Source organism: Microtus pennsylvanicus, chromosome 12 (genome assembly GCF_037038515.1).
Source record: "Microtus pennsylvanicus isolate mMicPen1 chromosome 12, mMicPen1.hap1, whole genome shotgun sequence".
Classification (NCBI taxonomy): domain Eukaryota; kingdom Metazoa; phylum Chordata; class Mammalia; order Rodentia; family Cricetidae; genus Microtus; species Microtus pennsylvanicus.
In genome coordinates, this window is record NC_134590.1 from 80,578,936 (window position 1) to 80,597,595 (window position 18,660).

The window sequence follows — 18,660 nt, forward strand, 5'->3', positions numbered from 1 at the left end:
CCATAGAGTAATCAGGTAAAAGTAGCTTTTACCTCTTACGTCTTATTCCCTCACCCCCACTAGGTTCCTAATTAAGATAAAACTCCCCACTACTTTGTGTTATTTTTACCTAGTTTTGACTCTTTATGTAGCCCTGAGGAATTCTCCTACTGTACATAAAGGGAGTTTTACTGCTAGAAGTACTGCTGAGTGGGGGGAAGAACTCTTGTCCAATGGCCGAGGAAACCACAGTGAATTAGCAGCTCAGTGCTTCCGAAGAACGTCCTAAAAGTCTATGTCAAAACAAAGATTTAAAAAAAAAAAAACCTTTTCCATTTATTGATTACGGATATTTATCTTCTATTTCAGAACTTTAAGAAACTTTTATTTCTTTTTCAGATGTTATTTTTAAGAATTAATGCAAGTTACAAACTCCACTTGAAAAAGCAGTTGTCACACTTAAATGTAATAAATGATGGAGGACCTCAAAATGGGTATGATTCTTAATCTCTCACCACCTGCTCTGTACTGTATGTTAGTCCTTGTCAGTGTTCATGGTCGGCTTCCCTGCTGCCATCATACTGAAGAAGAAAACCACCAAGTCAGCAACGTTGTTTTCTTCTCTTGTGGACACGGCCTCTTTGTATCTTCCCACTGTCTCTGTTAATAATGGCTGTCCGTGTTCGGCTCCATGCTGAACCTTAAAGACCCCTCTCAGTGAGGCAGTGCGGGCTAGTGGCTCATCTCTAGATGCTGAGCGGTATTGCTCTGTGCAGACAGGATTCAGAGCTCTACTCCAGGACCCTTGGACTAGGAGAGTGGCCTCATTTCTAAGATGATGAGGGTAAACTATGCCTTATTTTGGAGAGTTCTGAAAAATAATCTATTCTTAAAATAGTATTACATTTTAAAACCAATGGATTCGTATTTTACAAAGTTTGGGATAAACTCTAGCTCTGCCACCTACTAACTTATATCTCAAATTTTGAATAAGATAGTTACCTTATCTAGGCCTGAAATTTCTTAGACTTTTTGTTGTTGTTGTTTTGACTTTTAGGCAGGGACCAGCTCTCGCTATGTATACCAGACTGGCTTCCAATTCAAGAGATCCACCTTGCCTCTGCCTATAAGTACTAGGATTAAAGGTGTCCTAGAAATAATTAAAAAAAAACAAAACAAACTCTTTCTTCCTTTCACAAAGAGAATTGAAGATTAATCTGAGGCTGGGGATGTTGCTGAGTGGTAGAGCACTTGTCTTCCATCTGTGAGGTCCTGGCTTCATCCCTAGCTTGTGAAATGGGTGTGTTTGTGTGTGTATTAAGAAAAGAAAAAGCACCAACTACCTGTTAAACTTTGGAATGGTTTTCTTGGTGTGCCACATATTTATCTTTTTTTAAAAAATTGTATATATGGGTGTTTTGTCTGCATGTCTATTTATGTACCATGTGTGCACCCAGTGCCCTTGGAAGCCAGAAGACAGAGAACGTTGGATCCGTTGGAACTGGGGTTAAAGTTGTAAGCTGCCATGAGGGTGCTGGCAACTAACCCAGGTCCTCTCTAAGACAGCAAGTGCTCAGAGCTGCTAAGCCATCTCTCTGGTGCCTGAAAAACTACCCTATAAGTGATAAGAAATATTGGTCATAGGTAACCTAAATAAATGCAAGAGAAATATGCTATTTCTATTTTAGATGCCTAATAGCATCTTCTTGATTCAGAGCCAGTTTAGAAGCGGGAATGACATGAACAAAGTATTTGTTCACCTTCCTGCTGTTCCTTGTAATTCTACTCATTCATGCAGCTAGACAACAGCTGAAAAGCTTAGACCTCTGCTTAGTCACACTGGGTCCTAATTCCCCTCATATCAAGTTAATGTAGTACTTATCTCCAGGTGTGACTGGAAAGTTGGATGTTCTAAATGAAATCACAGAAACACCTAGCTGATAACTAAATGTTCATGATCCATTTTCTTGCTGTGAAGCCATTTACAAATTGACTGGTCAAGCATTATATAGATGAGGAAATTATGACCTTTTCTTCCAAATCTGGATTGTGAATCGTTTAGAGACACCATTCAAGATTAAAGGCTGGATAGAAAAGATTCCTAATGTAAACATTCCCAGCCCAGAATGATCTATAAAGTGTTATTCCCTTGTTGGCTACTTGGAGGGCCAGCTAGGGAGGGAAGAACCTGGTTTTTTTAGAGGGTAGGAGTTTCTCGCATCTCACCAGCATCTGTTGTGTGCCAGCAGAAGACCAAGCTGCTGTCAGCGACTGTACCTAAGCCACATGTGACTGTTAGCTAAGTAGTTCATACATACTGGTTCCATTCTACATTGGTAAGCTACTAAAGACTTGAAGTCAATCATAATGATATTTTATTTGCCCATTAATAGAGTTTCTCCTAAAAGAATTAAATTATACACATCACCCATACTGCACTACAAAAAAATTGCATAAAGGTTCTTAGGTGTTCCTCTGAGGCACTTTGTGGGTGGAGAGAAAAATCCTTGCTCAGCTGATGTTCCTTTTAAGATTAGTTCTTTTTACAATTTCAAATCTTCCATTTGGGTTGGGGAGTAACTCAGTGAGAGCGATTGCCTAGTAAGGCCTAGAGTTCAATCCCTATCACCCACTGCCCCCAGTGCATACACAATCTTGTTTTCTGTGCCTCTGTGTGTTAATGCTGTAACAATCCTTTTACAAACTTATCTGAACCCTGAAACATACCTGAATTGAAAAAAAGAATATGAACAAAACAATATCAGCAAAAAAGCATCTAAAACAAATTACACTTTAGTTTCTAAGAGTCCCCAGGCTAAGCAGCTCCTGCTTTTCAGTTCAGGATCTAAAGGAAATGTTTTGAGGTCGGTATGAGTCTGACAGGTTTGCACACCAAAGTGAGTCTTTAGTAATACAATTGTTACACTGTGTGTGCTTTGTGGGAGATGGAATCACAGCCTATTCATGCTAAGCAAGTACTCTACCGTTGAGCCGTCCGCCCAGCCTCAGCCCTCAGTGTCAAGTTTGATTCTCACTTGTGCTTGCATAAGAACCCCAGCTTTCATTTCGTCTCTAGGCACTGCCAGGAAACCTGAGCTTTGAGCTTCTCCTATTGTAGCCACACACACACACGTTTTAATGACAACTAACGGAAACGATTTCAGTTTCACTTGTTATTTTCTTAGTTTATGCTTTTTAAAAATAAACCTCATTTTATCAGGTGGAATTTGTCACGAAACTGACTATAAAAGGCACCGGTTTATTCCTTTTCCAAACATTACCAAATCAGTATTAAATGGCCCTTTAGATAGTGGGAATCTGCTAAGAAGTGTCAACATTTTTATCCCAAGTAATTCTGAATTTAAAACTATTCTAGCAGCTAAGCATCTGAATATTGCTCCTTTAATTATCTGAATAGAAGTGTTACATTTAAAAATACCTTTCTCCCACTCTTCAGGTTGGTCACAGCAGATGTAGCTTTTTACACTGGAAATCTTCAAGCCTTAAAAGGCCTTAAAGACCTGGATCTTAACATGGCTGAGATCTGGGAACAGAAGAGGTGATGGCAGACTAGAAACCTGGGTAGTTCATCTGACCACAGGACGTGTGTCTGAAGAAAATCTGGATGCCTGGTGTTTTAGGAACTGAACCTGGAACCCAAAGTGAACTGAGGTGGGGGACGGGAAGAAGGGTCAGTGTTGGGAGCTGGATTCAGTGGGATCTACAAGGATGCTATTTTTGTGCATCCTTTGGTAAGGAGTAATTGATCAGGTGTCTATAACATTTTCATTCTCTCTGGAAACAGACTCAGGTTTCTTTGGACCAAATCCAAAAGAACACATAGCTGTAACACAGCTGTAGTTGCCTAGAATGCTCTGTATACTTTATATTAAAAATGCTCTGCATTTCTTCCAGTGCAATGAAATTTATATGGTGTCCCACCTTATTTAATGATGGTACAATTGAAAATATTAAAATCTTAGTCAACCTCTGTAGAAAGTTTTCTCTATGAAAGTAAAACTGTTTGAAAAATTATTTTTTTACAGATCTTTATAAAAAATAAACATCTTTTGATTGCTTGGATTTAGGAATTCAGTTTTTGTTTTAGTGACTAATGTCAGTTTCAGGTTTTGTGTGTTGCATATTTAACCTTTCACTACCACTGTATGTCACTGAGTAGAGCCTCAAACCGCTAAATATATGGAAGACTAATTATAAGGAATAAAGAATATTTGCATTTACTTACACAACTACTAACTTAAATACTCTGCGGAAGTGATATACACAAAGCTATGGTTTAATAGCTGTATTTATAAAGTACCTATGAAGGGTTAGGGATTGGTTATATTTTTTTTCTTTGCTTTTTTATTTCTAGCAGAATACATAATTTATATAATACGCCTACTTACAAATTCTCATCTTAACATTTAGATAACATGAAATATGGCCCTCTTGGATTCTTTTAAGTTACTTTTGATATGTATATAAGAAAAGACCAGGGATAAACAGAACTTTTAAAATACAGGCTGCTATGTCGGGGCCAGAAATACAAGGTCAGTGAGTAAGCTTTTTTAGAACCGGTAACACTCCACAATGAAAGTGCCTGTGCCTCACCCTGTCAGAGTGCCTAATCTTGTGCTGATAATGTACAATGAAATAATCTTATTTTGTGGGTTTTTTGTTTTGTTTTGTTTTCTCAAGAGGATTTTTTTTAAAATCATTACAGAGGTATGTCATTGGTTCTTAAATTGTCAAAATAAAGATGTAAAAAATCATCAGACTTAAAAGGCAACTTTTTTCAATGGTGCTGAATACAGTATGCTTTAAACACAGCCTTTTCAAAACAAGTATGGAAGAACTGTAACATGACTTGACTAGAGAAAGGCATGTGTGAACTACCAGCAGACCTGATTTCAAAGGTTATCAGTATTTTTGAGTGAAAGCAAGTAAAAGAACTGAACCTTTAATGAAGGAGAACTAATTTCTAGAACAGGAGGCTGTGAAAAACAGGCTTTACTTCTGCTTGTTGTGCCCCTTCAGCTGGGAAAAACCTGTTCCCTTAAATGTGGAAAACATGGCAGGCATACTAGTGTTAAAACCAGGTAAGAACACGAAATACTTTCAAGTTTAGTCTCTGTGTTGTCATTAACAGTGTTTAATAGTCTTAGAAATGAAAAACAACCAACCAACCAGGATTGGCTAGCTAACCAGCTAGTCAAACATTCTAAGAAACCACCCTGGAGCAAGAGTACACTGCAGTCTCCTGCGGTTTCACAAAGTCAGCACTAGACAGCACAGGAAACAAGTGGATTGTTGTATCATTTTATTTTTTAAAATCAAAGGCAATTCAAAGTGACCATCACTCAAGCTTCTGTTAGAGATTGGCCGAGCTGGCCCAGTTCTAAGATTAAATAATATTGCACTTTAAGATGAACTACCTAGGCTCTTCATCAGAGAAGTAAAGTATTGCTCCATCTAGGCTTTCCTTAGGCTAAAAGCACACTGCAGAAAACTCTACTTTAAAAATCAACACTGCAGAGTACAGCGCAGTAAAAGTACCTGCTTCTTTGAGAATTGTAGAGAACATTTTATTGTGAGAAACTCTTTAGCCATAATTAGTATAAAGTATATCTGGCATCACTTATTTCAGTGGTCCAAGATTCGAAGATTTCCAGATACAATCTTGTTCTCTAACACTGCTCCAGGGGGGATGTCAATTCTGTCACCATGATTTGCAATAATGATAACTGTTCCCTAAGTGAAGAAAAAAAAAACGAAGATTTTACTTAAAACTGAAGCTAAAACATTCAACTGGTTATCTTAAAATCAAGCTCATGTTCAGCTCCTTTAACAATGTACTTGCTGGAAATGTAAGATTAGACATGAAAGGAGTACATAACGTGTCCTTCTATCACAGTCCTAGTTAGAGGTGGCACCACAAGTGAGACGCAGACATGAAGTGCCCTGTCTCAGGCTCATTTACAGGGTATTATTCAGTCTTAAGAAGACAAGGTGCCGACCTGTTATCTTTACAGAGTTGGTTTTGTCGTGTGTCTTTATCACTGCACCTGCAAATGTGGAGACCAGGGGACACCCTCAAGTGTTGTTCCTCGGGTGTCACATACCTCTTTTTGAGAGATCTCGCCCACCTCGCTGTGAGCAACATGGTGAGACAGCAGGCAAGGCTAACCACACATCTACTTCTGCAGTGCAGGTGCCGACAACTCCTGCACCGCTGTGCCTTCTTACATGGGCTTCACAGGTTTGTCTCCTTGGCCCCTACCCCTTCCTTTTTTTTATTTTTAAAGAACAGTTATTGGAAACATTTCTTATATCTTAATGAGACTTAATCTAAAGTAGTATGCATACATGAAGTTATGGTCATGTATTATTCATGTATAATGTTGTTTTAACACCTTTGTTGAAGCAAATGGCCCTAACACAAAAGAACACTTAAAATATCAATACAGGAACTTTATAAGATTATATACTTAGGAAAAGGCAAGCATATCTTCAGTTGTGAGCTTTAATTATCTACCCTCTTCATATTTCTCAACAGGAATAGATGAGTCACTATAAGTGATCACAATGCTAATAGGGGCTATTCTGAAGACTGTCCCACTTCACTACTATCTAATGTTTCCTTTCTCGTTGAGGGTTACATTCCAGAAAATTCCTGTATTGATCATGCTTGTATTTGAACTGATTATGTATCTGGATACAGTAGTACTAAATACAATGATAATCACCTGTCCTCACTAAGAATTACTCCTTAATGAAGGTAAATTTGGGACTAGAAAGTTAAACCTATTTTATAAGGCCATAATAAACATTACTTTCATAATACCAACCTTTAATGAAACATTTTTCCCAAATGTTACATCTCCTGAAACAGTGAGGTGGTCCAATTCCAGCATATCAGGTATACTTTCAAACCTTCTTAGGTAATCTTGAACCTTCAAGTAGAAGCATAACAAGCGTTTCAGACAACAGCACATGAAACCACTGGAGCCAGAGGAATCCGAGGACTTCACCTTTCAATACGCCATAAGGATTTTCTCTCATGTTTCCAGTTTTGACCTCTGCTCTTACATATATACCTTATGGTTGTTTTGCTTCTTTCTGTTCATACACTGCTCAGTTACATTTCAGAATTACCGTTTTCATTTCTCCATCTTAATTATACTTATGCAGTCTTTATTTAACTCTCTTTAGTTGCATCTCATACACTCTCCCTTATTTTTTCTTTTCTTTTTCTCATCCTTTCTGAGCACTTCTTTGTATTTTTAATCAAACCATCCATAGCTTTAAGAATCCCAGACAGTAGCTCAGCTTTCCCTCCTCGCTACTTCACCTCATTTTCTTTTCAAAGTCAACTCTACTGTGGTATTTGACATGAGAATTGTCCCCCATATGCTCTAGTATTTGAATACTTGGTCCCATTCTCAGTCCACAAATCCAGTCCTACAGAAGTTAGCTGAAAATAGGCAGTAGATAATCTCATACCAGCAAAACCCAAAGAAGGGAAACACACTATCATCAACAAAACCAAAAAATAACAGGAATTAACAATCACTGGTCATTAATATCAATGGACTCAATTCACCTATAAAAAGACACAGGATAACAGAATGGATACGAAAACAGGATCCATCGTGCTGCACACAGGAAACACCAACTTCAAAGACAGACATTACTTCAGAGTAAAAGGGTTGGGAAAAGATTTTTCCAATCAAATGGACCTAAGAAGCAAGCTGGTGTAGCTATCCTAATATTGAATAAAAATAGACTTCAAATTAAATTAACCAAAAAAGACAAAAGAGGACATTTCATATTCATCACAGGAAAAATGCATCAAGAAGAAGTCTCAATTCTGAATATTTATGCCCCCAAACAAGGGCACCCACATTTATAAAAGAAACAAAAACTTAAATCACACATTAAGCCCCATTCACTAATAGTGGGAGACTTCAACACCTAACTCTGACCACTGAACAGGACTGCCAGACAAAAACTTAACAGAGATATAAAAACTAACAGATGTCATGACTCAAATGGACTTAACAAACACCTATAGAACATTCCACTCAAACACAAGAATATGCCTTCTTCTCAGTACCTCATGAAACCTTCTCTAAAATTGACCATATACAAAAAATTGGAATAATGCCCTGTAACTTAACAGATCACCAGGGGTTAGTTAGAATTCAACAATACCACAAACTACAAAAAGCCTACAAACCCGTGGAAACGGATCAATGTTCAACTGAATCACCTCTGGGTCAAGGAAAAAAAATAAAGACTTCCTAGAATTCAATGAAAATGAAGGCACAACGTACTCAAACTTATGAGACACTAAGAAATCAGTGCTAAGAGGAAAGGTCATAGCACTAAATTTCTACATAAAATAATTTGGAGAAATCACACACTAGCAACTTAACAGCACATCTGAAAGCTCTAGAACAAAAAAGAAGCAAACACCCAGGAGGAGTAGATGGCAGGAAATAATCAAACTCGGGGCTAAAATCAACAAAACAGAAACAACAACACAAAGAATCGATGAAACAAGGAGTTGAATCTTTGAAAAGCAATCAGCAAGATAGACAAACCCTTATTCAAACTACCCAAAAGGCAGAGAAAATATCCAAATTAAAATCAGAAATGAAAGGGGGGATGTAACAGACTCCCAGGAAATACAGAGGATTATTAGGTCATACTTCAAAAACCTGTATCCCACAAAATTGGAAAATGGACAATTTTCTTGATAGGTATCACATACCAACATTAGATCAATGCCAGATAAGCAATTTAAATAGACCTATAAACCCTAAGGAAACAGAAGCAATCAGTTTTTTTTTAAAAAAAAAAAAAGGTTCTAAGCCAGATGGTTTCAGAGCAGAATTCTACCAGAACTTCAAAGAAGAGCTAATTCCTCAAATTGTTTCACACAATAGAAACAGAAGGAACATTGCCAAACTCTTTTTATGACGCTACAGCTACCCTGAGACCCAAATCACACAAAGACGTAACTAAGAAAAAGAATTACAGACCAATGTCCCTCATGAACACTGATGCGAAAATACTCAATAAAATACTGGTAAACCAAATACATGAACACATCTGAAAAATCATCCACCATGACCAAGTAGGCTTCATCCCAGAGATGCAGGGATGGTTCAACATATGAAAATCTGTCAATGTAATACACTATATAAACATATGGAAAGAAAAAAGCCACATGACCATTTCATTAGATGCTAAAAAAGCCTGTGACAAAATCCAGCATCCTTTCATGATAAAGGTCTTGGAAAGATCAAAAATACAAAGAACATTCCTAAACATAATAAAAGCAATTTACAACAAACCAATGGTAAACATCAAATTAAATGGAGAGAAACTCAAAGCAATTCCACTAAAATTAGGAACAAGACAAGGCTGTCCACTCTCCATCTATTCAATATAGAACTTGAAGTTCTGGCCAAGTTCTTCTATGGGAAGAACCTGTTAGTTTGCACTCATTATAGTCAAGCCCCTGTGAAGAAGAGACCAATAGAGAGATAGGGTAATGTTTCTAAAAACTCAAGCATTTTATAATCCTGTTGATCAGATGTTTTGTTTTCAAATGAGAAAACAAATAAGTAACCATCATATTAAGCCAGATGAGCAGTTCACACAGTCAGGATTTAGAAAAAGAGGAGAGACCACCAAGGCTTGAAATATTCTAGACTGCAGTTGGCCTTACAGGATGGGTAGGAGTCACAGGTGCAGCAGGGCTCAGGACAAGAAACAGCATAAAGTATAAGCAATCCTATATGCGTTTGCTTTCTATTTTGCTGAGAAAATAAGCCCGACTGGTTTTGGCCCTACTATGCCATTCTGCCTTCTTGTCTTTTCTCTACCGTTGTTCTAGTGCTGAAAAGACTCTATTCAGACATGAAGGCAACTTCTCCACTGTTAGAGCTTTCCTTAGGCTATTTAAGAATTTGTTCCAGGAGTCTGCTTCAATTGTATTCCCCTCCTGACTATATTAATTTCCAACAATATATAAGTAAATTCTCTCATATTTATGAAACAGAACCCCTTAAAATTTATGTCCTTTTTGGCCTACTACCCTAATTTCTGTTTTTCTTTGAGGCTTCAACTCTTAAAATAATTTCCAACTCCAATTCTCCCAGCCTTCCTTAAATCCATTCCAACTAGATTCCCAAACTTTACACTGGTAAGTTTAATGGTGAATTCTCATCTAGCTTGAATCAGCAACAGCATTTGACACCTAATTCCTTCCACCTTGAAACTTCTTTTGCATCTTTCGGGAAGCACATACTCATAGTTTACTATTCAATTCTTCATCTGCACTACAGACCAAATGGCACTAAACCATGTCTAGGACTAGACTAAACTTAGATGTCATAGCAGGCTCCCTGAGGCTTGCCACTAACTTGCCCTCTGGTATTAGGGTGTTTTCTAAGTCTAGTTATCACCCCTGCCTAGGTGAAGCTCTCTACCCTAATCCACAACACACTCAGCTTCTTCCTGAGGTTCTCTGTGATGCCATCAACTCCACCACACATTTCCAGCTCCACCCTTGCTTTATTTCTCTATAGTTTCTACCACCTGCTACACTAAATATTTGATGTACTGACTTCTGAGCTTCTCCCAATAGAATGCTAATTTTATGAAGATAGGGATTTTAGTTTGCTTTGTTTGCTGCTAAATCTCCACATCCAGAAACTGCCCAGGAGACCGTAGGAGCACGATACATACTGATTAAATGAGATTTAACCCTTTCTGACTGATGAAAGCAGCAGTCATGTCCCCACATTAAAGCATTTTTTCCTACTCTCCAGAGCAACTACAAAGACTACAGTCAATTCTTATAAATCACACCAAAGATGGAGGGATATAAAAGGTCAGTAGTAAAAATAATTCTCTGGTTATCTTTACAAATTACCTACCTTGGTGAAAGAACTTCCTAATTTAACCAAGGGTACTGTAGGAAATTCCCGCTTTTCACTCATGGTTAAAGATCCTGCATTAAGGCTATAGAGGTTTGACATCACAAGCAAGAGATCTGATGTGGTTTTCACAGGCAGAAATCGACTCCTTGGAACATTAATACCTAAAGAATTTTCAAAACTTTTAATTGCAGCTCCAACTGCAGTTTCTAACTGAATGACATTCAGGCCTCCATCCAAAGTCTATAAAAAAGTAAGAAGGAAAAAGGTTGGGTAAGAGTGGGAGACAAAGAGTTTGGGGCTTGTTTGTTTTTAGACAGAATCTCACATATCAAACTCACTATGTACTGAGGACAACCTTGAACTAACTCTACCTCCATTCCCAACTGCTAGAATTATGGGTGTATGCCACCACACCCAGGGAACACAGGTTTTATGCACCCAGCTGTGTTCCATGTGTGATGTTAGTACTTGGAAAGTGGCTTCATAGAATCAGAGAACAGACATTAATTAGCCAAGTATTTGTATTATGCTCCACATATGATTTTCTTTTTAAGTTTCTTTTTTTTAATTTGGAGTTTATTTATTTTTTTTAAATTTATTTATTTATTAAGGATTTCTGCCTCCTTCCCACAACCGCTTCCCATTTCCCTCCCTCTCCCCTATCAAGTCCCCCTCCCTCATCTGCTCGAAGAGCAATCAGAGTTCCATGACCTGTGGGAAGCCCAATGGGGATGTTCTATTGGGAACTCACCAAGGCCAGCTGGCCTGGGTCTGAAAAAGCATGGGATAAACCCGGACTTGCTGAACATAGCGGACAATGAGGAATACTGAGATCTCAAGAACAATCGCAGTGGGTTTTTTGATCCTACTGCATGTACTGGCTTTGTGGGAGCCTAGGCAGTTTGGATGCTCATCTTTTTAAGTTTCTTAACTTGAGTGAGCAACATGTCTATTTTTCAGTAAAGAACCAGAAGTTGAGAAAACTTATACAAGATTCCTAGAGATAGATGGCATAGGAGCATAGAAGATTGATTCCTACAGACGGCACATAATTATAGAAGATTCCTACAGACAGATGGCGTGTGTAGAAGATTCCTACAGACAGATGGCGTGTGTAGAAGATTCCTACAGACAGATGGCGTGTGTAGAAGATTCCTACAGACAGATGGCGTGTGTAGAAGATTCCTACAGACAGAGAGCATGTGTGTAGAAGATTCCTACAGACAGATGGCGTGTGTAGAAGATTCCTACAGACAGAGAGCATGTGTGTAGAAGATTCCTACAGACAGATGGCGTGTGTAGAAGATTCCTACAGACAGAGAGCATGTGTGTAGAAGATTCCTACAGACAGATGGCGTGTGTAGAAGATTCCTACAGACAGAGAGCATGTGTGTAGAAGATTCCTACAGACAGATGGCGTGTGTAGAAGATTCCTACAGACAGATGGCGTGTGTGTAGAAGATTCCTACAGACAGATGGCGTGTGTAGAAGATTCCTACAGACAGAGAGCATGTGTGTAGAAGATTCCTACAGACAGATGGCGTGTGTAGAAGATTCCTACAGACAGAGAGCATGTGTGTAGAAGATTCCTACAGACAGATGGCGTGTGTAGAAGATTCCTACAGACAGAGAGCATGTGTGTAGAAGATTCCTACAGACAGATGGCGTGTGTAGAAGATTCCTACAGACAGAGAGCATGTGTGTAGAAGATTCCTACAGACAGATGGCGTGTGTAGAAGATTCCTACAGACAGAGAGCATGTGTGTAGAAGATTCCTACAGACAGATGGCGTGTGTAGAAGATTCCTACAGACAGATGGCGTGTGTAGAAGATTCCTACAGACAGAGAGCATGTGTGTAGAAGATTCCTACAGACAGATGGCGTGTGTAGAAGATTCCTACAGACAGATGGCGTGTGTAGAAGATTCCTACAGACAGATGGCGTGTGTAGAAGATTCCTACAGACAGATGGCGTGTGTAGAAGATTCCTACAGAGAGCATGTGTGTAGAAGATTCCTACAGACAGATGGCGTGTGTAGAAGATTCCTACAGACAGAGAGCATGTGTGTAGAAGATTCCTACAGACAGATGACGTGTGTAGAAGATTCCTACAGACAGATGGCATGTGTGTAGAAGATTCCTACAGACAGATGGCATGTGTAGAAGATTCCTACAGACAGATGACGTGTGTAGAAGATTCCTACAGACAGAGAGCATGTGTGTAGAAGATTCCTACAGACAGATGGCGTGTGTAGAAGATTCCTACAGACAGATGGCGTGTGTAGAAGATTCCTACAGACAGATGACGTGTGTGTAGAAGATTCCTACAGACAGAGAGCATGTGTGTAGAAGATTCCTACAGACAGATGGCGTGTGTAGAAATTTCCTACAGACAGACGGCGTGTATGTATAAGATTCCTACAGAGAGATGGCATGTGTAGAAGATTCCTACAGACAAATGGCGTGTGTGTAGAAGATTCCTACAGACAAATGGCGTGTGTGTAGAAGATTCCTACAGACAGAGAGCATGTGTGTAGAAGATTCCTACAGACAGATGGAGTGTGTAGAAGATTCCTACAGACAGATGGCATGTGTGTAGAAGATTCCTACAGACAGAGAGCATGTGTGTAGAAGATTCCTACAGAGAGATGGCATCTGAGTATAGAAGAAGCAGTTACACTGCAGGAGATCCTTTCAGCTTGGGGTCAGGAGCCATCACTGGGGTGAGTGCAGAATTGGAGAACCTGACTAGACAAAACAGTCTGACTGATGGGACAGCCAAGCCAGAGGGAGCTGGCAGGGCTCTGCCTCTAGAAACCATGACCTTTACTTACCTTTGGATTCACAATAATTTCCATGTCAATGGCATTCTGTTCCTGCAGTCTTTTAACTGCTGCAAGAGAAATCCATAGGTTGTTTGTGTTAAATATTTTAAACTTTGACACAGACTTGAATTCATCAACATGTGCTTTTGGTACTTGAGCGATTTCCACCAGTCTCAGTTTGCCTTCATACTGAGTGAGTGTCCCACCCTAGAAAAGCAGAAAATCATGAGTGCTTCCAATTCTCTTGCAATCAGCCATACCACACTGATTATGAATTCTATAGAATTTCATAGAAGACACTGACTATATAATCTTCATAATTCAGATTGTTACTTTACCATAAACACTCACTGTCCTGTCCATAATTAAAGCCCTGGGAGTACTCAGAGTCCTCCTCCCCTTCCTAAGGTCTAGGATGGGGGGAGAAGGGAGACAGACGAGTGAATGAGAAGTAGATCAAGGCTGGAAATGTCCTTACAGCCATGAGACATCCCAGTGTGGGAGGAGGAGGAGGTACAGAATCCAGGGTAGCCAACGTGGTGTGCATCAGCTACAGCCATTTTATCACCACCAAATATGCCACGTTCGTTTATACTTTGTACTAAACAACTGCATTCATTATTCTTACACAACTACAAAGATAGCGCAGTGACAAAGTATGAAATACATACCCACATTTTATAGAAATAAATTTCCATGAAAAGGATAGCGTAATAAAATATGAAACTTGAAGAGTAGTAATGGCGTGAGAAATTTGCTGTGCGTTTTCACATAGTTCAGATTCGTTCCATAAAAATGTATGAAACTATTTTTAATTTAAATTATTGACATAGGTTTACACTCTTATTAATTCTGGGTTCATACACATTATTTTTTTAGAACTTAAGGTACCCCACAGAATAACATCACACTCTCTTAAAATGATGTTAAGTAAATAACAAATACGTAGTTCATAAAACAGAAACTTATCAATAAGAAAAGGTATTTTATCTATGTAATTTATCAACTGTAAAAACATGAATCTCCAAATTGATTCTTCAGTATTTACCTTTACGTCTGCTCGTGTTTTATTTGTGACTTCCATGACAAATTCACAGCGCTTCCCATTGGGTGGGTTCATTAGATGATTGAGAATATAAAGATCCACTGTGGCACCCAGGTTATCTATGTTAGACACAAAAATATACTCTTTGCCTTCTTCTAGAAAGGTGTCGAGCAAGCCAGAGTTGTAGAAACTAGCATAGATATCTCCATGCCCTGGAGGATACCAAGCTTCTGTACTTTCCCCTGAGTAAGATACATCCTTTGCTACAGGAAGTAAAGATTCCTTATTAATCCTCGGGTACCTTTAAAAACAAAATGAGAACATTACTTATTGTAGCACACCTAATCCTTCGAATAAAACAATACATTAAAATTAAATAAGGGCTGGAGAGATGGATCAATGGTTAAGCACATGTACGGTTCAGCTGCCAGCACCCATGTCAAACGGCTTACACGTTCCTGTAAATCCAGTCTCAGGGGACCTCAATGGGCACCTGCACTCATGTGCATATACCAACACAGATATACACACATATGCACACATAAAACAAAATCTTTTAAAATATTAAATAAAACATCCCTCCATTTCAGAGACTGTCAATAGTAAATTATAGGTGAATCGTTTTAGGAAAATCTGTCATTACTATTTTTTAAAAATCTATTTTCTAGATAGTTATTCAAAGGAAGTTTTCCAAAGCCATACAGAGAAAAAGGCCCTTCATATTTTTAAGATCGTTTTTACAATTCTCAAAGAAGATGGACTCAGTAAGTAAATGTTTTTAAACTTCACTGGTTCTTGTGCCTGAAAATCTGAGACCATCTGCCCAGTCAGTCTTAAACACATGCACCCAGGGTGGCTTTCCCTCCTTTAGCACCCAGGTGTCAGCACAAGGCTAAGAGTCGGCAACCAGTAAAGGAAAGCAGGAAGAGCGTGTGGACAGACTACTAGAAAACAGGAAACAAACACATTAGGATGGGAAAAGAAAAGTGATGTGAAAACAGATTTTAAAATGGTCCAACTTTAGACACTGTTTCCAGAAGCTCCTGCAGCCTGCTGTCCACCTCTAACAGAAGGCCTGTCCCCAGTCACCTCGCCTCCTTCTCCTCACTCTACTCCCTGAGTGGATGTGTTCTCGTAACCTTTATCTACTTAGATAAAGAAACCCCTGCCACAGGCAAGGTGTTCAGTGTCATGGCTTCAGGAATTCACCCACTGACTGGAGACTTTCTAGACTGCCTTTAAAGATCTGGGACATAGGATAAGATCTCAAGCAGATCCCCTGAGAAACTGGAAACGACAGAGCCAAAGTTTAAAACCATTACATATTTATCAACCTCTATATAAATTTTTTAATGTTTTTTTTTTTTTTTTTGAGACAGGGTTTCTCTGTAGCTTTGGAGTCTGTCCTGGAACTAGCTCTTGTAGACCAGGCTGGCCTTGAGATCCACCTGCCTCTGCCTCCCAAGTGCTGGGATTAAAGGTGTGTACCACCACCACCAGGCCCAACCTCTATATAATTTTAAAGTTATAAAGTTCTTGCAAGAATTGACCTTTGCTGCTATAAGGCTACTGTGCTGCAACAATGAAGAGAATTCCCAGGGGTCACAATTCCAATATCTAGCTATTTTTATTTCTTGTACCTGCTTTGATTGAAGGTGTAGATTTTCACGCGGCAATGATTGTACTTCTGAAGTATTTTTTTTGTGTCTTCATCCGTGTTAAAAGAGTTCATTAAAACAAGAGGGACGTCTGTATTGTAGGTTTTGTTCAAGTGCTGTAAGAGCAGAGTGACAATCAGATCATCCAAACTCATGTTCTTTGACTTGCAATCTAAAGTTGACTCTTCAACGGCTAATCACAAAATGTTTAAAGCTTGACTGATAGATCTCTCTGGATACACACACACACACACACACACACACACACACACACTTTACAAAAGTGACCATCTGGTGTAAGCCATATGGGTAAGCAATTCATCATGTGCTCATTCAATAAATCATGGCCCTCTAAAATAGAAGCTACTATCTGCATTTCATGGCTAACTCAGCTGAGGCCCAGATTTGGTGGCCTGGGACAGTCCCCACTGGAGCTGTGTGCACGTCAACAGTACTACGGCCTGAAGTCAGACAGGTGCTAACTAAGCATTTGCTCTGTATCCGAGCACTGTGGGGACGAGAACACAATTGCAACAAAGTCATGATTTCCTATTCTCAGATGAATTTCAAACTCATCAATCACACCTCAGCTGAAATCTTCTGTCTCTCAAGAGCTAAGAGGCAGCACAGATTTTTACACATCATACTATCTTGTAAGCCTTGTACTTAGAGCCCAACCTTATCTAGAAAATGGGAGTAACAGTACTTGTGAGTTGTTGAGAGGACAAAAGGAGTCATTTTGGAGAAGGTGCTTAGAATATCTGGTGTGTAGTAAATACTGGACAAACGTCACCTTAGCTGCTGCTGCTGCTAGTGTTATGACTGTAGTTGCTAGGACCAAACTACAGAAGGGAAACAGAGATGAAAAAGATAAAATCTATGGCCCATCAAGTTCGCAATTAATAACTTTGTCAAAGAAGGAAGCCAAGATTAGTACTGCATCTGCTACATCCAACCAGATGTGTGACATCCTCCCCAGCTTCCCAAGAGGGATCAAGCCAGAAAACTCTAGTGTCATGAAGGAAAAAGTAGTAGAGGGCACATTGAAGAGAATCTGAAGAGAACCAGAGCCTTCAGCAACCACAAATGCTATTTAACATCAAGCTTTTACGTCTTAAGGATATGTCCTTACACACACACACCCACACACTAATAGAGACAAAATAGCACCCCCTTTGACTAGCTCAACCTCACACCCACATTTACTAATAGAGCACTTATGTTAATGGAAACACTAAACCTACTTTAGTATGAGAACGGCCAAGTACTACTTACTTCAATTTGCTGAACAGTAAGATCCAAAAAGGTATTCTCATTTCTTACACCAATCAGACTTTTAGGGCCTTTGCAGCCCATGCTGGTTCCCAAACCACCATTGAGTTTCACCACCACCAGTTTGTTCAACACAGAAGATATATTATCAGGCAAGCCTCTGGCCTTTATCTTTTCATAGGGTTGAATCTGAAAGAAAATATAAAATTAGAGATGTCATTTGAGCAGCTTTATGAGACAGTAAAGACAATCAACCAAGATTATTTCCATGGTTCCTTAAAGTTTTGTTCTCTCAATGTAAAGTTCCAGCAAGGTCACATGGCAATTCTCCTTGCACAAGGACGTAGGCCAGCAGCATAATTAATTACAGTGGAGTGACAGTGTAAATATCTAAATCTTAATTATCTTAAGATGCTATTTCCAATCTTTATCAAAATATCAAATACCCGAATCTCATCAAGTCTAAACATTTAATGTTCAGAGTTGAAGTTGGATATAATGCACCTTATTAATCATTTACTATTTTTCCTATCACAGGAAGCAAAAAACCCAAAACACAACTGTTTTTGTTTCCTATTTCCCCATTTAGTTGTAAGATAACCCAGCAGAAGAAGGTGGTGCAGGCGCAGTCACAATTCTAGGTAGGCACAAGCACAGTTCCTCCTCAGAAATTTAACTCTAGGCTGTCACTTTCTAAAAACTTGTACTGGAAAATAAAATGTCCTTGACTAAGAAATGCCCTGGGAGGGAAGGAGAGAACAAAGGCTGGAGCTGTGGAAATCCCAGTCCCACCTCCTCTCTAGCATCCTAGCTAGCTCTCTGTGGGCACAGGGCCTTAAACTTGAATTTCTCGTGCAAGTACAGAAACAATTAACATTTATAGGAAATGTTGATGTCCAAAGAAGAGCAACAAATTTTACTTCT

At 39.0% G+C, this 18,660-nt stretch overlaps 2 protein-coding genes across 5 annotated transcripts in view; one reads left to right on the forward strand and one right to left on the reverse strand.

Annotated features, from left to right (window-relative positions):
- Vps54 (VPS54 subunit of GARP complex) overlaps positions 1–4,754 on the forward strand; it is an 84,037-nt gene extending 79,283 nt beyond the window's left edge. For all 3 annotated transcript variants that reach the window (XM_075944442.1, XM_075944443.1, XM_075944441.1), the window contains 2 exons: positions 379–473; positions 3,437–4,754. In XM_075944442.1, coding sequence (XP_075800557.1) covers positions 379–473; positions 3,437–3,542 — 201 coding nt within the window. In that variant the 3' untranslated portion in view covers positions 3,543–4,754. The remainder of the gene's footprint in view (positions 1–378; positions 474–3,436) is intronic.
- A 533-nt stretch (positions 4,755–5,287) lies between these two features.
- The window catches only part of Ugp2 (UDP-glucose pyrophosphorylase 2), a 59,404-nt gene continuing 46,031 nt past the window's right edge, over positions 5,288–18,660 (reverse strand). For both annotated transcript variants that reach the window (XM_075944446.1, XM_075944445.1), the window contains exons 4-10: positions 17,740–17,925; positions 16,447–16,580; positions 14,810–15,107; positions 13,771–13,968; positions 10,935–11,177; positions 6,831–6,935; positions 5,288–5,733 (exon numbers count right to left, since the gene is read on the reverse strand). In XM_075944446.1, the coding sequence (XP_075800561.1) occupies positions 5,626–5,733; positions 6,831–6,935; positions 10,935–11,177; positions 13,771–13,968; positions 14,810–15,107; positions 16,447–16,580; positions 17,740–17,925 (1,272 nt within the window). In that variant the 3' untranslated portion in view covers positions 5,288–5,625. The remainder of the gene's footprint in view (positions 5,734–6,830; positions 6,936–10,934; positions 11,178–13,770; positions 13,969–14,809; positions 15,108–16,446; positions 16,581–17,739; positions 17,926–18,660) is intronic.